The 24,133-nt window shown below is 43.2% G+C and overlaps 1 protein-coding gene across 2 annotated transcripts in view; it reads right to left on the reverse strand.

The window, feature by feature from the left end:
- Positions 1-24,133, reverse strand: part of SYN3 (synapsin III) — a 184,693-nt gene that overhangs the window by 125,529 nt on the left and 35,031 nt on the right. For both annotated transcript variants that reach the window (XM_066183998.1, XM_066183999.1), the window contains 3 exons: positions 19,159-19,250; positions 7,460-7,616; positions 1,411-1,500 (listed from right to left, as the gene is read on the reverse strand). In XM_066183998.1, coding sequence (XP_066040095.1) covers positions 1,411-1,500; positions 7,460-7,616; positions 19,159-19,250 — 339 coding nt within the window. The remainder of the gene's footprint in view (positions 1-1,410; positions 1,501-7,459; positions 7,617-19,158; positions 19,251-24,133) is intronic.

The following is a 24,133-nucleotide window of genomic DNA, read 5'->3' on the forward strand; positions in this document are numbered from 1 at the left end:
CAATGATAACCTTTATCAAGTCTTCCAAAACTACCATTCCTGAAATGGTGGTCCAGGTCCCAACTGTGATGAAGCATTACTTATGTCACAAAACATAAATCATTAGGAATTAAATGCAACAGGTATGCAACTAATTAATCTTATAGATGTGCAAAAAACCGTCACATTGTTTAAGGACTATCTATTTCTTTATGTCTTAAATTATAATACAACTTCATGACTATACTTACCTCCATGATGTGCCTGTGAAGCGTGGAAGTGCCGTAGTACACACAGCACAGGTAGAGAGCAGAGTATTGCAACAGAGAGTTGAAGGACTGGCATTTCAAAATACTTGAGTACCTAGCAGGCAGCAGTGGGATTTTTCACAAGAAACTAGATGATCATCTACTTACATCCTGTTTTGTGTTGTGGCTGGCCCACAGTGTTGCAACAAGTATGTGAGAAAAGATGGGTCTGAATATTTTTGAGCCTTAGTTTGTACATTTCAGCAACCCTCATGTTCAGGCTGGCAATGCTGCTTGGGTTCACAGTCAAGCCTGGGAAATTAGCTCAGCCAGCCAGTGGTCACATAGGAGGTCATGGTTCATACAGGGTTTCATCAAAGCCTCAGCCATGTAGGAAGAGCCATTAATTCATGGATGTACGTTGGGAGCAAAAACTCACAAAGGACTAGTCTTTCTTTTAACGCAGGGAAAACAAGAGCCATGACCAGCTTTAAACAAAGGCCCTCTCTTTGCCATGTTCTCCAGGACTAAAGGCACCTACACAGATTTCTTTGGAAGGTGCCCTAAGATTTTGGTACAGTGCCCAGCAGCCACACAGGGCGCTGAGTGTTAAGCTGTTGACAGAAAGACCAGACCCCAGAGCACTGTGCAAAGAAAACATGAGAAGCTGAAACAAACTCTTTTAAGAACTCCAAGTTACCCTGAGTACCTTCCTGCTGATAAATGTTTCTTGGATGGTGAGCACGTGACAGACCAAGCAAACTAACACTGTGAAACAAACATCTCTCAGGACCCATGTCCCAAATTGTCAGCATATTTTCAACAATTCCAGGACAATTCCAGGAGTAGGGAAAATCCACTTTATCTGATTAGAATGATTCTTTGATCTAAGGGATGATCTTTTTGTTGAATGTGTTTTACAATGGAGTTCGGCTTTAGTTTTGAGCCTTTCAGCCACTTTGTACATTTTTTCAGGGTCCTTGCATGACCTGGGGGAGGGCTGGGAAGGAAAGGAAAGAAGTTCTCATGCAGTGCCTTTTGCGTGGCACTTTTTAGCTAGTATTTTTCTATACGTAAAATTTAGACTCTTCCCAGCATTCCCAGCACCATTCCCTGTGCCCAACTTCCGTCTGTTGTTTCCACCCCATCCACAGTGGCATCAGAAGACAGCAAAGTTACTCACCATCTGCTTATGGCTTGGGAAGAATGTTTGCTCCACCAGGGGGAACTTCTCAGGGCCCAGCGAGTTGAAGATTTTAATGAGCTGAGAAAACTTGGGGTGAGGGAGGGGGAACAAAAAACAGATACAGTGGATGTCAGTGACTTACTGTGCAACAGGCAAATGCTTGCAAAATGTTCTAATTGTGGTGAAGGAGGTAAGAGAAATGTTATCCTGTCTTTCCCACCTTGCTTTCTTGACCTGAGAGCAGCAAGAAAATATGAAGCTGCTGTATTTATCCATGGCCAAGCCAGCCTATGTACACAAACCTTGGACTAAAGGAGCATAGAAGGGATTCAAAAGCCAGAAGGGAATCAGTTTGCATTTACTTCCTGATCTACTATGAACAAGATTTGCATTCCAAATGCAGCTGGGGAGAGGAGCCTTTCTTAGTAGAGGATAGAGCCAGGAAATTCAGTGTCTCCAGTCCCATCAGAGACCAAATAAACCAAAGCAGTCCCTTGGATCTCTTCCCCGCAGCCAAATCCAAGTAAGGCACTTTGTGGAGGACAGGAGAATTGCTAAGGGACAGTGGTTACTTAGAGGGATTTGTGTCAGACCAAGGGAGTAGGAGCCCACTGTTAATCATATCTGACATTTATAGTGAACCAAGGGTCCCCCAATAGCCCTTCATGAATGACAGGAGAGTGGTTCATCTGCCTGTCCCTGTCCCATGAGGGAGGTGCCAGTCTGTGGGGGCGGTATCTAGAAAGCAGTACCAACATCAGTAGGGACAGCAACCACTCCAGTATCTCACACACAAGGAGGAACATTTGTCATTGTCCCCATCCATCAGCATGAACTTCACCATAATCACCACTATCATCACCATTATAAACCCTTTTATCATGCAGAATTGTGCCCAACCAGACATAAAGCTCCACACAGTAGGACTGAGTTTTGATTTCTCTTCAGGTTCCAGATCCCCAACAGAAGCGTAACACATCACAGCAAATTCCTGCTCCGCTTCAGCCATCTGTGAAGCAAGCAGACTATTCCAGACTATTCCATATGTTGTCTGCTGTTCGATCCATCATTCATCACCCAGAGAAAAAATCAAAACTATAAGAGAGAAACCTAATAGCCATGACAGAAAATGTTTCTAAAGCAGGGTTGATATACCAAAGAGAGTAAGAGGTGATGCATATCCCAGAATGTCAGGAGAAGCTTAGACACAGCCCTGTTACCACAGACAGTGCTGAACTGGCACTGGTGAAGTGGTTGGACTGGCAGCCACATAAGAGAATAAAATGTTTGGGGATTGGTTCCTGCTGAGCTGGTAGATAGGACTGAGTTCCCCATTGAGTCGTATTCACAAAGTAGTTTATATATATTGAATTCAGTTTCCAAGCTCCCCCTGAATGTGGTAAAATCAAGTTGATTCATAAAGGTCTCCACCCTGGGCCAAGTAGGGACAGATTTTAAGTCCTTTGCATGAGTTTCTCAAGGTTCCCATCAAAGGTAGGGATGTATTAATCTTGAAGGAGACTGCTGTGTCACCTGAGGGAAGTAACACAGATTAAGGGAAGAAGGGAAAAAAAAGCAAGCTCCCTTTCTTCCCAATAGCATTAGCTGCTTAATATTGCATTTTGTGAGCACTTCTGGGCAACAGTTGGAGCCAGTAAATGCACCAAATCATGACACCAAGGTTTCATTGCAGCTGGAGAGAGCTACTGAGGATGTTTTCTGCTGAGTAGCCCTGTTCAGGCTCCTCTTCTGGTTACTGGGCTAGTCTAAGCAAAAGAATTGCTGCATGAGAAGTTGAAACTTCATTTGCTGGTGGAGAAGAAATACCCCTTTGAGAGTTAAATCTTGGCATGCAGTTGCTGTGCAAAAAAATAAGGCTGCAAGGTGTGTGCCAGACCCAGGCCACATGCTGAAGGGGCAGCTGCCAGCAGATTTGCAGACAAATGCAAAGAATCCTTTTCCTAATCTCATTGTTCAAAACACAGCATTTAAAGAAAATCCAGGAAACATCAAGAGGCAGCATATCCCATCACTAACACCACCGCCACCCTCACATGCATCAGCAGATAAGAGGAAAAACTCCCAATGTAGAATAATTATTGTTGGCAAGGAGGGTATTGATGTTGTGGAAGGAGGACAGCTTTCTTCTCTTAACTACTTGTACTAGCCCTGCACATTCTAGAAAAGAAAAACAAAGTCCTGTTTTGACTAGCAAGGTAAGCAAACAGGGCTTAAAAGTTAAACACAATGAGCCAGAGACAAGGAGAGAAGGAAAAACACTGGCTGAGAACAGCCCATGCCCCTTGCTGTGTGTGCACGCAGCCCTGGTGAACCATGGACACCATGATGTTGAGGCAATGTACATTTATCCTGGGAAAACAGCTCAAAAAAAAAACAAAACTGGAACAACTGTGCAGCTGATAGACAATGTTCTGACTTGTTCCTTTTGAAGCATACAGCTCTTGGCTGTTGCTGAAATAGCGAGTGTTTCAGATGAGAGATTCAGACATCTGGGAGCCTCGTCACTGGGCCAAGCCTGCAAAAAGGTCTGACTTTGGTATTGCCCCTCATGGGACAGTTCCCTCCCATTTTCTCTTTTTTTACCAGTTGTTAGGGACAGGATGTTGACAAAGAAACTCCCATGTTACGTGGTGCAGCAGCCTCTGAGATACCTGATAACAGAGCTCAAGTAACATCTCCCCATGCAGATGGGTTGGAACGTTGTTGTCAGCAGTTCTGCTAGATAAAACCACACCTTCCACATGCTGGCAGCAATTTTTGCTTCCTGTTGTTCCACCAGTTTTAGTGAGATTGCATCCAGACCACAGATAACAAACCAAACGGGGCAAGGCAATGTGGCACAGCCTGGGCTTAGGTACCTGGAACACGTAGGCAAGAGAAATGCCTTGGCCTGACTGTTTGGAGATCAGAGTTACAATGCAGGGAGTCTTTACAGAGAAATAAAAAGATGCATTCAGAGGACCTTAAGGCCTTTTGCATATTTTGAAAGTGCCTAGGTCATCAGGGAGCCTCTATCCCTTGACAGTCAATAAAGTTTGGCTAGGAGTCTCTGGACCCAGGAGGTGACTGTCAGAAAATTTCGTGTTTTCTGCTGCCTTACAGATGCAAAAGTTGCTTTGCAATCACAGCCATTACCTGCATGCAGTGTACTACTCTGAGCATTCTTCCACTGTATTTTGGACTGCAACTAAGAATTCTAATACAGAAATTATAATTGGTGCTTGAAGCATTGTGCTTAGTGTGCTTGTAGTATTATTTCTCAATAGTTCTGGGATCATCTTAAAACTTAGATTGCTTAGATGTTTCTCTCAGGGTGTGAGACACTCTGAATAGTTTTTTCTTTTCTCTCAGCAACATCTAGTTCAAACTGTGCCTGTTTTAATCTTTGAAGGAGTTTTTGTATTGCAGAACTGGAAACCTGGCAAATGTCATTAAAAATGGGCCTGCATGTTTGAGTAAACTCAAACCCAAACTCAGCTGATTGTGATTAGAGTTGCTGAGAATAAAATGTGGTTGCAAACTGCCAAGGAAAAACAGTCTCAATTTCATCCCCCTCCACAAAATCATAAACATTTCTATGAAAAGAAACCATTTTTGGAGAAAATAAAAAATGAGAGTGAAAAGCACATTTCCCAGGGGTATTTAATTTCATTTCTTCATGCATCTCAACTGTTTCCTACATCCAAAAAGTTTCCAGTAATCTTTGTTATGCAGATCCCTTATTTCAAGATGCCTGTTTTGCAATCAAAGTGGAACGTGCACTCAAGTGTCCCTATCTCTTACTTCCCAGCTATCATGAAAACAAAATTTTCTGATTCAGCTGCCAGTGAAGCTTTTTTCCCACAAATGCCCCACTGCAATCCCCACATGAGCTCAAATACCATCTGAGCATTGCTCATTCAGTGCAATCTTAGATTGCTGAGCACGTCACAACCACTGTTTTGGGGGTGATGTGTGTGCAGGGGCAGTAAGGAAAGGAGGCGTTGTGCAAACCTGTTTAAATTGTTTGCAGGTGATTTCCTTGAGTCCTCTGGGAAGGCTGTCTGTGCTAGCTGTATTCCCTGTGAGGAAAGCATGGCACAACCAGACCCAGAGTAGCTAGAGCCAAGCTGCTGGCAGAGCCAAGTTCTCCCACACTGCCTTTCCAGCATTGCTTTTTTTGCCTTTTTTTTTTTTTAATGTACTAAGTTTGTTTGGTTCTTTTAAAATTTATTTTAGATGCCTAAAAACAGGCCTTTCACATCTTGAGGCCCCTTCACACCATCAGAAACATAATTACAAGGCATGAGTTGCAAAGTGTCAACTAAGCTCTGACTGACTTGACCCCAAAATCAGATGGAACGGACCACATGACTGTCAACAAAAGGCATTGTAAATGTGGAGGCTTTTTGTCTGGCCACCAGGGCCAATGCACTTGTGTGCAGGATCACCTGTCAGAAACAATGTGAAGGTGTAGCACTGAGCCTGGAACTGAAAAATCAAATGGAAGCTGAGGTCAAATGCACATTAACCACCTATACACTGATGGCAAAGTGAGATTGTTCTCACTACCCTGACTATTGCATGACAACATTTTTGGAAAAGAAAAGATCTTTGTTTTGGTCTCAACAAACCCCACAGATGTTGTAAAAGGGGTGAAAACTGAAAAGACTCTGTTTATTACACTGGTACCATTTTAGTAAATCCAACACTGCCCAATCATGGAAATAAAAGTCTGAGTCACTACAGACCTTATATGGACTTGAGCTACCAAGCAACACACTGAGGACCACTAGGATATTTATTCCAAGGAAAAAACAATAAAACCCCACTTAATTAGGTGATGAGGAAGATAGTTATCATTTGCGATAAACATTCCATCTCATCGGAAGCTCAATTTGTGCAATGACTAAGGGAATTCCTGAAAGCGTATATAAAAGTTTTTCATGGCATCATATTGGAAAGTCCCATCTCCTTCTCACACCCATATAGCTGTAGTTTCCTGCTTTGAAACTAGAAGAATGCAGGGAAATTTACATTCTGGAAGCATCAGTGATCAGAGAAGACATTTTTGGACTAAACTGCTTGGAACACCCATATGCCAACTCCAAAATGGTACCAGGACCTGACTTCCTCCTGCAGGTATTGCCATAGGCAGCCTTACTCTTGTGACTCATGGCCAACTAATCTCTCCAGCTCTCCTGCTTCTGCAGCTTCAGCTACCTTGGAGCTGGTCATAGAAAGGGTCTGGGGAATTATAATATACTTTGATTTGGGGCTGAGAAAAGCCAATGATAATATTTTTCAAGGTTTTCTGAGATTCTCATGTGAACTTGAAAAAATTTAAAGAATGGGTGAAGGGATCTTCAAGAGCAAAATATCAAAACGCTGCCCTGTCCTCATCAGGAGCTGACTCAGCCTAAGTCCTTGAAGGGGCAGTGGTTCAGGTTCAATGAACCAACACTTTATGATAATATTGCATATCATTCTGAGACTGCTGAAAAACTCCACATGTGTGGTTGTATGACCCTGACTACACTGATTTTTCTCCATCTCCTCTCAGCCCATGCAGCAGGAGAATTGGAAATGGTGGTTTTGGTCTGTTCATCACATGTTGTCTCTACTGATCCCTCCTTCCTTTTCAGGGCGAGGACTCCTCCCAGTCTTCCCCTGCTCCAGTGTGGGATCCCTCCCAGGGGAGACAGTCCTCCATGAACTCTCCAGTGTGGGTCCTTCCCATGCTTTACAAGAAATCTAGGTGTTGCTGCACAGTCAGCTGTAGGCGATCCTTTAGATTCTGGGACAAGGGAAACATCCCGCTCAGGGCAAAGAAACAACACCTTGATTCTACTAGAGACTGATAAAGAAGTAGTCCTGGTAGGTTTTCCCCCCCGAAGATTTCCTACCTGGATTCCTAAAGTTGTTTAGATTTTAACCTAAAGAGACCAACTCCTTTGAAACCCCTGGAAGTTGAGCTTGGCATTCTATGGGCACCAGAGATCTCCTTTGCAGTGCTGACATGCAGCAAAGCTGGATCATCACTTACCACCCAGGGCTTGCTGCAGAAGTTGTAGATGGAGTAGAGGGAGTTGACAGTGGGAATCCCACCGTACTGGAGGCCGATGATGAGACTGCGGAAGTCTTCCCCCAGTGCCATGCTGTAGGCGTGCTGGCGGATCAGGACAAAATCTGGCTTGAAAGACCTGTAAGAGATGAGGAGAGTGGTGTTTCACTTTCAAATGCTCCCAAAGCACTTCCAACCATCCCTTGTTTCTTTTCCATCCTTCCCCTTTCTTTTCACTAATACATGTTGCTCTTCTCTGGGCCTCTCATGGTGTATTGCTTGTGTTACAATGTCACAAACCCAACGAAACCCCCTAGTCATTAATAAAAGGAAAAATCCAACGTAGCTTCAAGTGTGAGAGCATAGAAACAGGCCAAACAGATTTTCAGCAGTTTCCATGTCACTCAGGCATGCAAAGGAACAAGTCACAAGCAGAGCCAAGGGTCATAAATTCACTGGTGGGGGGATTCTCTTTTCTTTCTAAAAGCTTGGCCGTGCTTGGCAAGCTTGCTGCAATGTGCAAGGCAGATGAGGGAGCAAGTTTGTTTCCTGACGATTGAGCTCTGTATTGAAGCAATGCCCAGTGGGTGGGAAGATCATAAGGGATTTCAAAAAGCTCTCGTACACATCCATACATTGACACACATTGCCCCTTTAATCAGTTCACTACGTACGCAGCACATCCCAGGCTCTTATGGCTGTGAGTCAACAAGTGAAGGGCAGGCATGGTAATGTAATTAATCAAATGAGCAGAGCCCCTTATACACTGCTGTGACTCATGGCATGGACTTCCAGAATGTTATTTAGCAAGACTGGAGCTTGGACCCCTATGGTTCAACAGCAGCAGCCCTCAGCTAACGCAGAGAAAAGTGAGGCCCTTTCTAGGTGAGCCAACAGGCAATGGATTATCTTTCAATAGCCAGATTTCATTCCTTCCTGATGCTCTGTCTTTGGAGCCATTCAAAAGTATCTGGAAACATCAGCTGGAAAGAAAGGGTTCCCAAAATGGAGCTCAGCAGTTCATTCTCGAAGGAAGGGGCTTTTCCACTGAAAGAAGGGATTATTTTATAAGTTAACAGAGGTTGCATCAAGGACATTGAAAAATTTCCATGCTGTATTAAAGATTTTCAGAGAAATGAGCTCTGTAACCAGGTCCCATTACCTCACTACCCTCAAACATTTTCCTTGCTAAGAGACTATAATTTCTATCCTTTGGATGTACGAGCTGGAAATACTTTGGGTTTATAGCCCCTATTTATATTTCCATCATTCTGGCAAGGAAATGTGAGATGGTGACTCTGGGCCAGATTGTGGCAACAAACACTGTACACAAGCTCCAGCACAGCTTTGTTGTTTTAAAGCTGTTCATTTTGTTTGTTCACTTTGGACTTTTGTTATCGCCTGCCTGAGACATGGCGAGGAGCATGCTCAGCTTTGGTGATGCAAGAGGCCAAGCTGTAGAAATGTTGTGATTCCCTCCCATGGAGTTTTTTTAAACCTAGACATGTTCCCTAATGTACTTGGCACCAAAGGTGGTGCTTTCCTCCAGCAGTGAGATGCATAATGAGCATCCTGAGGGCTGTGCTATCGCTGTGCAGCTGATTTATGGACCTCCCTGGTGTCAATGGGGATGAGGCAAGTGGTGACCCCTGCTGAGAAACAGCAAGTGAATACAAATCTTGGAAAGTCTGAGCTGCTCCATTGTGTTGGACTTGTTGTGTAGAAAGTACCCTGGAGGTGGGCACAGGTCCTCAAGAAGGATTAACCAGCTACTTTAGGACCAGGGCTGGGTGTCTGTGCTGAGTTACTGAACAGTTGTGCCTGGAGAGGCAGGAGTTCCGGGCGTGTCTCTCCTCATCGAGATCTCTGAGAGGGGGAGGACACAGAGTGGCTGGGAAACTGCCTCCTTTGGCTTTATTTTTGCCAGCCAAAAGCTCAAGAAAAAAGCTCTTGTCTTTTCAGATCCTGGCAAAGAAAGAATTTCTCCACTTAGACGATGGACACAAGAATACAGAATTAATGTAGAAAAGCCTATTCTCAAACTCTGTGTCCTGCAGGAAGGCAGGGCACTCTCTCATGCAGCAGATGAGGAGTGCCCTAATCTCTAAAGCGAAGGTGGACACTGAATCCCTGTTTTGAGCCGTGGAACAATGTGAATGTTCCCATGGATACTGAGAACAAGGCAGTGGAGTGCCAGGCCTGGGACTAGCTGAGAATAAACATCAGCTGAAGAGCACCAGAGCCTGAATGGAGAAACGGAGACCAGCAGCAAAATGAATAACAATCAATAACATTTCTGTGCAGAAAGCAGGTCCCCAGCCTGCTTTGTGGTAGAGAAGACGATGACAGCAAATCCTGCTGGGAGGTTTAAAGAGATCTCCTATTTCTTATTTCTGAATATAGCCATAACTCTGGCTTGCTTCCTGGTCCTTCAGCTTTTCTTACAAAAGCACAATGAGATTCAAGGGTATGAAGAAAGAACACAGCAGAATACACTATTTGCATCAGAAATATCATGATCATCGTATTAGATTGTCCCCCTGTACTGAAGGCTGGTGAGGCCACACCTCAAATCCTGTGTTCAGTGTTGGGTCCCTCACTGAAAGAAAGACATTGAGGTGCTATAACGTGTTGTAGTGAGGTGGGGATCGGCCTCTTCTCCCAGGTAACAAGGCATAGGATAAGAGGGAATGGCCTCAGGTTGTGCCGGGGAGCATAGTGGATACAAGGAAAAAATTCTTCATGGAAATGGTTCTCAAGCATTGCAACATTCTGCCCAGGGAAGTGGTTGAGTCACCATCCCTTGACCTGTTCAATGGGTGTGTGGATACGGCACTTAGGGGTGTGATTTAGTGGTGAAAATGTCAGTTCTCATTAATGGTTGGACCAATGCTCTTAGAGGTCTTTCCCAACCAATTCTGTGATTGTCAAAATACTTCTTAATGACCCCTTCCACTGTGCATAATCATTTGCAGCCAAAAGGGTGCTTTATACTTCAACACCATTAGGGATGAGAGAGCATTTTCCTGGTGTTGTTGTTGAAGGATGAGCTCTCTTGCTGTCTTTTTAGAACACTGACAGTCTTACAAGACACTTTGCCCTTCATGTCAATAGAAAAAGGTCTTCCCAGGACACTGAAGATGACATCCTCACTTCAGGTTCTGGCTACCCTCCATTATTCAAGGAGACTTCATTCAGCTTTCAGATACTTCCCAGTGATCAAGATATTCTGACTAAAATCCCTTCCAAAGCCTTTCCTATCTGGCATGACACAGAGAAGAAGAGAACTGCATAATTTAGCAATATGATACAACAAGTTTTGTGTTACTGGCAATTAACGAAGCCTTCAGGGAAGCATCTGAGGCACAAGTCCAAGCCATAAGAGGCTGCAACTTTTGCCCAAGAAGTGCAAAAAATCTTCAAATATGCAGTGCCTCAGGTGTCTGACACCTAATAGAAAATGGCATTTACAAAGAGGAACAAGTTCTTTTTGTGCTTTGCTTGGGTGTTAATAACATTGTTATTACATTACTGAAAATTAATATGAAATCAATGACATTTTCCCCTATCCCAGTGTTAGATTTAACATTCTGTTTGATGCTTCAGTATAGTGGAAAATTTGCTAAGACAAAAAATGTCATTTCAGTCAAAACCTCATGTCATATTTTCCACAGAATGACATAAACCCTGCTGAAGTTATTCAAAGAAAGAACAAATGTGATTGCTTATGTAAATAACACAGAGTTGATTTTAGGGGGAAAAAAAAGCAACATGGAATAAAGAATAACCTCTCTTTACTAGGCTGGAGGGGAGAAGCATTTTTTTTTTTTTTTAACATTGTAGTAGAGAATGGCTGGGTAAAAAACACGGGAGGTGTGGGAGATCTATGCAGGTAAAGCAGCAGGAGCTAGGAATCGCAGTTGCAATAGGACCAATACCACTGTAGGCAGATAAGGACACCTTGGAAAATGATCTGATTTGCTTCTCAGCCACAGATCAATGCTCAGCTAACCATTAAATCATGTCACACACTCTCTGAACTGTACCCTGGCAGTCTCAAAAGTCTGCCATATATTTTACTTCTAAACTGATTGACATTGACAAGGAAAAGCCTGTGGACTCAGACAAAGCCTGAAAGTAGTAACAACCACACCTGCCAACACCAACTTGCCTTCAAAAATGCTTGTGATCCTAAACTTTTACAGAAGGTGATCCAAATACTTTTCAACATCACAGAATAAAGTCATAGAGTCAATTAGATTGGAGAGGATCTTTGGAAACCATCTGGCCCAACACCATGCTCACTTCAGGGCTAACTTTGAAGCGCCATTAGGATGATTGCCATTACCTGGAAGAAGCCCTAGTGAAAACCCATGTGGAAAGGAGACAAATTATGGCAGGATCAATTTAAAAAAAAAAAATAACCTATTAAGACTGAAACAATGTATCATTGAATCATTCTCGTATTTAATCCTGGATTAACTAATTATTGAGTGCTCTAGACCCCGGCAGCTCATTCCTTCCTCATTCCTTATTGGAAGGAATTACTGTAAATGCAAAAAGGGTCAGGGAGTAGTTTAGTATCTGAAATGCTCCCTACCCTGGTCTGCTCAGAGTGACTTTTGCTTTCTGGCAGCTGCCTGCATGCCAAATGTTTTCCCAATAACTGTCAGCATCCTGCCTGCATGTCGGCTGGGCGCCAGCTGCTGGGGAGGTGAAGAGGGACATTATTCATCTGGGACATCAGCAAACCCTGAAGGGAGAAGCAGGCCTCCAAGCAGCTGTTTAGCAGCAGGAGCTGAGGTGGAAGTAACTGAGAATAAATACGTAAGTAGTCACACCCCACTGTCTCTTCTCTTTTGTATTACCTGCTCAAAAAAAAAAAAAAAAAAAAAAAGGACAGGGACAGGCAGGTGAAGAGGGGGGAGATATTAGTGAAAAACAATATTAGGTCATCCCCCATATGGAAATAATTTCTCAGTTTATAAATGTTTACTTGAGGTGTTAAACTGCTTCATATGTAACTGCAGTTTGCTAGGGTGTACCCTGTTAGACACCTCGCCCCAGCTCATTGTCTCTGCAGGGTATTTCAGTGAAGAAAGTAGTCATTTGGCACGTTGGTCCCTTGCCTAAACTGAATTTTCAAAAGTTTACAGGCTGTTACCCACACTTCTCCATTACATTTATGGATTGCCATGCCATCGATAGAAAAAATATTGCCCAAGTGTTTCTCAGTGTTAAATACATAGCAGATATTGTACTCCACCATGTGGCACTTTCTGTGAAACTTGGGAGAACCATGTGCTCAGCATATTTTTCTATCTGGCTAGAATCCTAAAATTTCCCTATCAGTTTCTTCAATTTTTTCTCCTATTTGCAACTTCACAGAAAATTGCAGAGATTTGGTTTGGAAGCAGCGAAACAGTCAACTAACCAAAACAACACCACCCCACTCCCAACCCCCAAAAGAACAAAAATAACTAGAAAAATACATTCAAAAAAAGTCCCTAATTAGGTCAAGAGTTAAATTAAAAAAGATAGGGATTAGACAACAGCTGGAGTTTGTCTTTGGCACAAGCTTCCTGGAACATGAGAAGCTGGAAAATGACCTACTGCCTACCAATACTTCCTACATCAGTGTCCAGGAACAGTAGCTACTCCCATGACCTTCCTGGACATTGTCCCTGTAGAAGAGCTACAAGAAACCATCAACTCTTGTGAACAGATAGTCCTGGAGAGACAAGAAAACATCCTTCTAGCAATGTGCAACTACCGTGTGGTGAGTAAGCACGGCCTCTGTAGGACAGAAAACCTCCACGCCCCTTTCAGGCAGCTGCTTCTCAAAGGACCTTTGGGGTGAGCGAACCTACTGGGATGGGAAAAATGCAGTGGGCAGAGGACAGTGTCCTCACTGGGCTTTAAAGAGTCTTGCATCTTGGAGCAGACAGACCTTTTTTAGTCAGATTACACATCTGCAAGCTCTGAACAGCAGGGAAACACCCGTGGGCTGGCCAGTTTCTTCTCTACCTCTCCCACATAAAAGGATTTGCCTCCTCATGCAGTGACTGTACTGCAGCTCACAGTGTAAAAATATGCTTAGGGAAAAAAACACCTTCAGGGATTTTGGGGATGGTGATTCAATGGGCTGCTCTCCTGTTGTCACATCACAGAGCATTGCAGAAGCACTGAATCAGCTGGAAGCAACAGGAATGTCAGTGTTAACTACAGGAATGAATGGGCTTGTGTGGACAAACTGGAGAATTCACTGACCCCACCATGGCTGTGAGTAGCAAGGGCACACCAGCCAGGGCGAGCAGGAGGAGAACACACACCTTACACAGACAGGCCATATTCAGGCAAGGCCTGTAGAGCTAAACATCACTCCATGGCAGAGATCCTTCCCCACAGCAAGGCTTTGTCCTTGGTGCTGCTCCTATTTCCTTTGCTGTTATTTTGGACACCCCACTACACTCACCAGGGCCATTTCTCCTCGCAGGGTCCTCCCCACTTCAGGCCCTGGGCATCTCCCGGTCCACCAGCTGTTGTCTGTGCTGTGAGGTTGCACAGAGCCTGCATACCACACTGTAAGTGGTATGGCCACTACTCTGATAGGTCCCATGCAAACATGAAAATGTGCTTTCTCTCCTGGATGATCGGCCCCAATGGCAAAAGAGGAAGCCCTACAGAGAGACAGGAGATGAAAGCAGTCTGGTGCATGATTAATTTATGTCCGTAAAGGTCTGAAATGCTCCCAAAGACATTAGTATTCCCCAGGTAAAAGAGCTGTCCAGATTTTCAACATATCCCTGTGTTATATCTACTGGATTTAATAGCTGAAGTCTTGTGAAGCCCAATAGTCAAGCATTTAATCAAATACAGAACCTGAGATCATAGTTTGGGAGTCTAAATGTTTCTGTCAGAAACAGACACAGCCCAAATCTTCATTTCTACTTAGAAACTCTTATATTATCCTGAAAGCATAAATGCACCTCAGAGTGGGTACAGTGCCAACACTGACAGCCTCTTTACACTGCCAAAATATGGATATGAAGGGCCCTTCAGAGGAATGTGAAAATAAAAATCCCATTCCTCACATCCAACCCCAGTAAAAGTGACACAGTCCAATAGCTTTCTAGAGTAATTAGATTCCAGATGGTTCACTCTGTCTCTTTCTGTTTGTGTGTCCAAAAGGAGGTTATGTATGCATTGGGAGGAGGATGAAGAATCCACACAAGTGTTTTAAAAGTAGGCATAAACCCACACTTGTTTTTACACACTCTTCAGTATGCCAGATATTGCACCCCGAAATGATTCCATTTCTCTGTTGTAAATGTTGCTATGTCTAAATTGGTGAGGGATCCTTTGGGATGAATAAACACTACCTCCTGCTTCCCATATTTAACTGTTCAATAGGAAAGGTCTGCTGCCAATTTATTCCAAATAAGGACTGGGGTAACAAGGCCCAGTGTGTGGGAGATGCCCCACCCCACCAGTCCTGGCTGAGCCCAACACTGCTCCTGGTGCCCAGCTCATCCCACCAGTGTCCTCAGATGGGGCAAGGGTCACAGGGCACTGACACAGAAAAGTTCTTGCTTAGAGACTGCACAAGATACTTGATGGCCAGCTCGCTGTCTGAAGGAAATGTGCTGAACAGGCTGATGGAGCCTTCACAAACCATGGTGGAACTGGCACAGAAAACACAGATGCGGTTTTTTAGATTTGTTAGATGATAGCCTCTGTCTCCAGCAGCACATTTCATTGAACACTTTCTCAAATCCTCCACCCCCTCCTACAGATGTGCAGAATGTAGTAGCTAAAAAAGAGAAGCTGGAGACCCAGAACATTGTTACTGTAAAATTAAATTCTTGGAGCCCTGCTTGTTTTAAAACTCGGGTAAGCAAAGTAATACCTGGCTTCAGTTAGGTTGTTTGGTAACTTACTTATAGCTACTTATTTCAAGATACAAAGGCTAGGAGTTTTGTATATGTCCATGCCCTTGCTTTCTGTAATTGCCAATAATATTTCTAAAGCATCTTTTTTCTTTCTTTATTTATTTTAATTTTTCTGAGGCAGATGGTAAATGGAAGGCTTTAAGGATTGTTATACCTTCTTATTAAGGGATTTATCTTCCAGGTAAAAGGACCACAATTTTTTCCTGGTGCTGTTCAAGCCAGTTGACATGGGGTGTGAAAGGATGCCTTAACTCCAAGGTGTCAGAAAATACCATGTGATCAGCAGAAAAAGGCTTTGGTTTAAACTTTGCTTTACATGTGCCATCTGGTATTTCCTGTTCAAAGAGAAAGCTAGGAGACCTGCTCCAAAATGATAGAATTTAATAGGCTAATAAATCGTTTTAACTAATCAGTAAACATAATGTCAAATTGGAGAGGACAGCCCAGTGGTTGCTGAATATGAATGTGATCATGAATATGATTATGACCATGAATATGAATATGAATTGTTACTCTTAAGAAATTTATTATTTCAGTAATTTAAATCTACTGGTCTGTAGTATATTCAGTATATAGACAGTATATATACTGTCTTTCCACTAAACTGCTACATTCTATTGCTCTCCCTTTGAAGAGGAATGTGAAGCAGGCAGGGCTCCTGCAGGGGGGATCCCAAGTGTGCTTGTTAACAAGACACTGCTCTATTTACCTTCCTATAAATTTTCAGTGGGATTTCCATGACTCTGGGTATTCAAAAAATATGATCGGTATTATATTTCACCATCTAGAATGCTGACTTTTGACTGGATGTTCTGCTCAATAATTAACAGAGGCCTAATAAGTGATGGAAAAAAGCTGACAGCAGCAGCAGGGTTGGAGCACATGTGAGGTGAAGGTGTCTCTCTGTGGCTGAGCTCTCTGAAGGGTGTCTGTGGCCAGGACAGAGCTGTGGATGGGATGGTGGGACTTGAAGGGAGTGAGAAGCAGCTGCACCCATGTGGGTGGGTCGAGGTGCCTCTACACAGCTCAGTTCCCCGATTTGCTTTCTAAAGTAAAGAAGAGTTTTAATTTCTATACTTTCGGGAGTGTTGCTAGGAGTGGCAGTGGAAGTTGGCTGACCTGAGCTCTTAAACTCGCTGAGGTGGGCACAACAGGGCACATCAGCACAGGCTGTAAACAAATATTTGCTGGTTGCAAGGATTATGGCATGTAGCATATGCTATATAAATTGCATATCCAGACAAGCATGTATTTTCCAAATCCACTTCCCATAATGGAAATGTGTCCTTAAACATGCAGGAATGAAAACAAAAAAACCCTGAGCTAATGCCATTCAAAACCCCACATATTTCACATACAAATATCCATGCAAAAATGGTAGCTGAAATACCTGTGTGTTCACTGTGAGGAGAAACATGAACACCATGCCCCAGACAGTTTTGTGAAATAAATTTTGTCTTCAGTTTCAGTTTAATAGCTCAAGATCTTTCTGCCAGATGTATGAATGGCTTTGGGAGGAAAGACACAGGAAGGAAAATGAAGATGTGACCAACCGAGGAAATGGTTCTTGGGAAACCTTCCAGCATCATGAGCAAGCAAACACGGGAGTGCATTAGCACTGCACACTGTCTGATGAGGGCTCCAGCGGCTGGTTCATGGGACACAATGCTTTGTTTCACTCAGAAACAGACATTTGTGGGACAGGAGAAAGCAAATGCATGTAACAGACACAACTTTAAAGGTTTATAGCAGAGGCTTGTGAAATTTTACCAAAGAACAAATGGAGACTTGTGGATGTACTAAGAGAGATGTCAAGACCTGAAATGAATTGATGGACCACAGTCATAGCTAATTGACAGTGACATGTTTTGCTTTGCACTGTTTGGACTGGAAATGAGATTTTGAGAAATTAAACTGAGGCCAGCATGCTCAAAATTACAATTTTTCAGCTGTTCTAATAATCCCTTTCAAAAATATCACTGCATGCTACATTATGTGTCTCTACCTCTATTTTTGGACTAGTTGCAAACAGAAAAAGCATTGATTAAATATGTCAACAGTATAAACTCAAAGATGCTGAATACACCAAAAAGTGCAAAGGAACTGTACAAAAAGAAGCAGGGTGGCTAGAAACATTAATTCAGAACAGCAATGAGATTTCAACACAGAGAAAAGCTGTTGTATCAAAGATGAAATATAGAGTTGTAATGACAGGAACCCATAAAGATGAAGGCTTGGGAACAATAGGGTGGAAGGTAATACTGGTGCAGGTAAATAGAGGCATCATACACAGATGCGACAACATACACTATTCTTCACATAGGACTTGTAAAGATCCATCTAACATTAGCTCCAAATTGCTGTCACTCTGGTGCTTGAAAGAAAGGGAGCAATGCTTTTGGGAAGTGAACTGGATGTGTGATTGGAGAAGCCTTGCTTGGGAAGAGTCTGCTTGCAATGACTGCAATTATGAAGTAATGCTAGTAGGACAGAAACCCCAATCAAACAGAGATAGGTATTACCTCTGAGATATACCACAGGGCAAAGCCAGAGCACTGGGAATCTCTCACAAAGAAAGACGTATTTCAGGAGCAAATCAGGCTACAAGCATCAGAATCATAGAATCACAGAATAGCTTGCATTGGAAGAGACCCTTAAGTTCATCCAGTTCCAACTCCCTTGTCATGAGCAGGGACACCTTCCACTAGACCAGGCTGCTCAAAGCACCATCCAACACTGAACACTGCCAGGCATGGTCATCCACACCTTCTCTGGGCAGCCTGTGCCTGTGCCTCACCACCCCCACAGTAAAGGATATTTTCCTGATACACAGCCGAAATCTACCCCCATTCAATTTAAATCCATTCCCCTTTGTCCTATCACTACAAGCTCTTGGAAAACTCTATTGTAGTTCCCTTTAGGTACTTGAAGGTCCTATTAGGTCTCCCTGGAGCCTTCTCATCTCTAGGCTGAACAACCCCAACTCTCAGCATGTCTTCACAGGAGAGATGTTTCAACCCCCTGATGGTTATCATGGCCCTCCTTTGGACTCACTCTGACAGGTCCATGTCCTTCTTACATTGGGTACCCCAGAGCTGGATGCAGCGCTCCAGGTGGGGTGTCACCAGAACAGAGCAGAATCCCCTCCCTTGCCCTTGCCCTGCTGGCCACGCTTCTTTGGAGGCAGCCCAGGATGTGGTTGGCTTTCAGGGCTGTGAGAGCATACTGCTGGCTTATATCAAGCTTCTCATCCTCCAAAACTCCCAGGTCCTTCTTCTCAGGGCTGCTCTTGATCTGGTCATCTGGGCTTAGTGGCTATTGCAAGGGCAGTCCACTGAGATCAGGGCCTAAGACAGGTAGGCTAATGAATTAGAGCTACTGTTTAAAATGAGGGTTAGTTGACAGAGCAGGAGAGAAAAATCAAGGGAGAAGAAGATCTGTTTTCCCTTTTCTTGGGAGCCTGGAGGGTAAAAAGAACCTGAGGAGGAGGCATTTGCTGTTGCATGAAGGGTCTAGATTGGAAACAATGACCGTATGGCATAGTGTGCACCTGAGACCTGATACAAACCCACCAGAGTCAGGCCAATCTTTTCACCACTTCCAAGAATCCTTGAAGCTACCAGGACTGTGCTGCCCCGATTCAGATATTTGTCACCCCCTGAGGCTGACCTGCTTGCCCCAGCGTTGATCCACAAAGCCCAGTTTCCAAGACCTGCTGGTGCTCCTCACCTGACCACCTTGGTGCCATTCCTCATGACCTGCATGTCCACCATGCAGCCACCCATGACGTAAGCAGCCAGGTTCAACTCCGAGAACTCGGCCTGGAGTGGAGCAAAAGGACAAAGTGTTACTCAAGGGCGGCAGAGAAACAAACACGCAGACACAGACACAGAATTTTCTCTGCGTCTGGAATGTGTCTTTCCTTCTATTTTTTTTCTTCTTTTTTATTTTTTTTTTCTGTGAGGCAACTGGAGATCCAGTTATAGCTGGTTTGCCCTGAAAGACTGCAGAAGTATTTATGGCTCCCACACTTGGGGTGTAAAACTACACAGGATTAGGCTCATTGCAGTAATAAGTACTGAAGGAATTAAGAATGAGCAGGCTGAAAAATGCACACAGGAAAGAATAAGAAAAACTGTAATAAAAAAAGAGGGAAGGTCATTTGAATTCAAATTCCAAGTTTCCACTTGGGGACATCCATTTAGAATTATGTCTGAGTTGGCTGCCATGCCACTGGCCAGCTATAAACCTAATACAAAAGATTTAAACCTTTTTAAACCTCATTATGTTGCAGGAAGGTGTTAAGCAGAGGTCACCTGATGCAATTTTCTCATTAAGATTTTTACTATTAAAGAGTTAGCAAAGCTGGGTAAGTTATTAACAGAGCTGCTCAATCATTAAAAGACTGTATTTTTAAAGAGGCAAGATTTGCAAGGCTGGAAATGTTGGCAAGGGATATTTCAGCCATGGGGAACAAAAGACACAGGGGTGATTATGATAAATATAAATAAATGGGTTTCATTTTTTTGAGGCAGAAAATTTAGCCTTGTCCCTTTGAGCAGTTTTTTTCCCCTTCCTTTTAAAGCATTTCTTCAGACTTAGTATGATGAAGACTGGGCAGCAGTAAAATCGTCTTCTAACCAGTAGCTATCTAATACCAGAACACTCAGATGGTGCTGCTAGTACTTATGACTTTATTGAAATCCTTGTACTGTTTAATGTTATTCTGCTACTTCTATTAGTTGGAATCAAAAGATAGTGCCAGAAACAATTTTTATCCCTAAAAAAGGGACACCCCCCCCCCCCGCCCCCCCCCAGGTTTTGTCCTCATGAACTCATGGAAAAAACTTGCCAATGGAGAACTAGTGCACCTGTAGAGGCTGGAAGGCCAGACAACAAATGAAAAAATAATTTCCAACTTTCCTTTTAAAATCTGCATAATTTTAAAGCAATGGCTGTGGACTGGTGACCCGATGATGTAATGAGATTTCATGTCTGTGGCCCTGTGTAAACTTTTTAAAGCAACACCCTTACCAATGATCTTACATCACTGTAACTCCCAATTACAATGAAGAGAGGGGAAAAATTCCTATTGCCAAGAAATAAATTCTGCTTCAAACACAAACACATACACACAGACGTGTTCACAGGGAGGGATTGGCAGTGGTTCAGGTGACTGCCTGGGTTTTACTCATGAGAGATTGCACTGCGTTGCCTTGGCCACAGCCACACTTCTTCAGTGACCCTATCAGATCAGTGATAAGAAAACACGTACCCCTAAAAGGCACCTGGCTTTTATACATTTGAAAAATCTCAGGAGACCTAGAGAGAGAGGAGTCCACCACGGACAAATTCAGTAAGATCAGATGCTTTGGGCACCATCAGTGATCTCCCCAAAGGGTCAAGGCAAGCTTGCTAGTTTACACATTAGCTCCAGAGGCACTGTGGACAGGGGAGATGAAAGGATAGTTTCCCCACCAATGTGTCTCCATATGCCTCAGAGATGTCCCACTCTGAAAGCAGAGTGTTTTCAAGCTAGACCTCCAGCTTCTCTGGCTGAGGAATGCATCATCAGATGTGAACACCAGCAGATGAAAGGGAAGTTTTAGGTCTGTGTTTTCATGGTTTTATATGCTTTTTTTTCCAAATTTTTTTCCATGATGGTTTGTAGTAAAGAGCTTAACACTCCTCTTTGCTGGGGGTGAAAATGAGCAATTTTCATTTGCTGAAGGGCACTTGCAGTCTGACTAACTTGGTCTGACAGGCATTTCCCTGAGGCGGTCAGGCCAAACAAAGCTGTGTTCAGACACCTGACCTGCAAATAAGCCTGAGAACCCCTCAAGCTGGTGAGTACTTCATGCCAAACTGCCAGGACCAATTTCAGGCCCTGCTAATGTCAAGACCCAGAAGAAAAGGAGAAATCCCCTTTGGCAACCATTGTCCAGAGAACACTGGTAAGGAGAGAAGTGTAGAGAGGGTCTGGGGGATTCAGCTATCTCACTCCAAAAACGTCCAGATCTACAATCAGAGCTGAGACCATCCTGACCTTTGTGTGGCATACACTTCTGCTTTAACAGAGAAAGTTAAGGAAGGTTGTTTCATGTAGCTGCTTTGTTCCATCCAACAGGCTGCTGCTAGCTGGCGTTTGGAAGAAGGCTAAAACCTTCAGTCAGCAGAAATTGTTTCCTGTTGATTTTCCAGTGCTCCCTGTATTTTTAACTTTGTGGGTTTTGTAGCCCGATGACTTCCCTTGGCTGGGATTTCAGCTCTGAGATCATCTCCAGCCTGAGTTTACCTTGCAGACAAAGAAGTCTTTGAAAGCAGCCCATGCAGATAGAGTGACAGGTAACTATGCATAAAACAGGAGAGCCCAGCTCCCTGTGGCCTTGCAGAGTCATTTGCATTAGGAATCATGGAACAGAAGAAGGCATTGCATTAGCCTGATGGTGCTTTACACTTGCTTTGCAGCAGTGCCAGAGGCTGCAAAAACATTCAGGGCAAGAGAAAACCATGTGCAACAAACGTGACACAATCTGTCTTGAAGAATAATGTAATAAGACTGTGGGAGTAGAAATATTTCATACCTCTGTGAGGCTCAGATATGAGATGATGCCCACAGCTACTTTGATCATAGTTTTGTCAAAAATGCCTCCTTCAGGTATTAAGAATCAGAAGACACTCCAAATCATTTGGACTAAACCTTAAGGTACTCTCAGTTTCCATCAGCGTCCTCTGCGTGCTGGAGATCTTCTTGGTGATCTGTTTGGTGATCTGTCTTCCTGTTCTGTTTTGTGATCTGTCTTTTTGTTTTCTGTTTCCTGATACTAAAACAAGGAAGACTTTGTCATTTTCAATCATGCAATAGTAGAAATGCTAGAAATGCCTGGCTTGGTAGCTATGCCTGTTGGTGCTTTAAGGGAAGCACGTGTTCGAGGTGTACTTTAAGAATTTTTCATAGAATAACAGAAAGTTGTGTTGGAAGGATTTCAAGACATCACATAGTCTTTCTTTCCTAGGGCATGACCTTTCCTAAGGCATGCCATTGTGTGCAGATACTACATAACCTTCTTCTGTCTTCCATAGATGAGGAACCTCCTCAGGCAGTCTCTACCTGAACAACAATGGAATTTTTTCCCAAAGCCCAATCTAAATCTCTCCCCTTACCTTTTAAGACAGCAATTTTTTTTGTGTGACAAAACATTACTTCTATCAAAGACTTGCCTTTCCTGCCTTTTTTTTTTTCCCCTAGACAAAACTAGTCCCATTCTTGTATGATTTTCTTGTAGATGTTTCTCAGTGAATTGATCAGAGCTGTTGCTGTCATTGGGATTCTCTCTGGCAAGTCCACAGCTTCCTCCATTTGAAATATTGCCAACCATATGCTTGAGTATGGATTTGTCATACATGCAGCAGTGTGACTATTTTTTACCTCATATTCTGGCTGAGATCCACTGTAATCCTTGCATTCCTTTGTCTAGGCTATGGACTAGCCTGATCTGTGCCATGGCTTAGGCACTTGGGATGAGGAATTGCTACTATGTAATCAAATCGCACACATTCTTCTGTGGATTTTATACCTTATTTTTTGGTGGATCTTCCAATATATACAAGGAATGGCCCATGTCAGGTTGCATGCCTAGAGCAGCACATTTCACTACAACCATTACAAGCATCTCAAGGAGTAAGTAAGCAATCTCTAAATTCTGCACAGACAGAGAGGTGGGCAGATAGTTTGGGTGCCTGTGGGACGAGGGTTGAGGCTATGCATGCATGCATAATTAGAGATTACACATCCTGGTTCCCCGTGTCTTTTCCTGAGACATTTTTTCTTGGGCAGGCATGCTGCTCCTCACCTTCCCCCAGTACCAGGATTGCTCTCTGTGAGAAAAGAATGGACAGAGTCTGTCTGTGATGTGAACACTGTGAATACTGCTTTGTGACTCCAAGAGCAGCTTCCACAAGTGCTCTTCACAAGTTCTGAAGCTAGGATGCATTCTCCTAGGCTAAAGACAATGCTGGTGCTGAAGGTCCACGTGTCTTCACCTGAGCGAACACCTTTAACACCTTTTGGTGCATCAGCCCTGATGGCATTCAGAATTGTCTCTCAAGTTTCCATTTCAAAAGTTATGTGACTGCCTGAAAATTTGAGGTTTAGAAAAAGCACATTTCTAAATATTTTGATCCCAGGAAATGGCTCAAAACCATGAATGCTAAACTTCCAAAAGCCAATGAAAAAAAAAAGATAGCATTAATTTAAGAAAATAATGATTTTAGAGTCATTCTTGCTAATTCTTCAGGTCCATTTATTCATGTTTTCTGAATGTTTGTGTGTGGCAAGCTATGAGAACTCTGTTGCTATTCTTGAATTGCTTTCTGGCATTCAGTTGGAAAAAACCCCAAACCCTAAATATATAATGAATAAAAATTATACCATTGTTTGACAAGAGGCTAGTTTTCCTTCCATCACACACAGACCTGTCAGACTCTACCTTTTGAAAGGACCATTTTTTTTGCCACATATGAAAATACCTCTTTAGGGCAGGAAGTACAATGGAGCCGTAATTCATGATTTGTATTACAATTATCTTCTGTGACTGCCAAGAACAGCTTTTTTCCTGACAAGGCTGCCAATGGAGTCATAATCTATACCACAAGACTTTTCCAGAAGCAAGTACATAGGAGTTCACTGAATAATCATTCCCTG

The sequence above is a fragment of the Chamaea fasciata genome, unplaced genomic scaffold (genome assembly GCF_029207755.1).
Source record: "Chamaea fasciata isolate MVZ Bird 193981 ecotype frontalis unplaced genomic scaffold, bChaFas1.0.hap1 SCAF_5, whole genome shotgun sequence".
Lineage (NCBI taxonomy): Eukaryota > Metazoa > Chordata > Aves > Passeriformes > Sylviidae > Chamaea > Chamaea fasciata.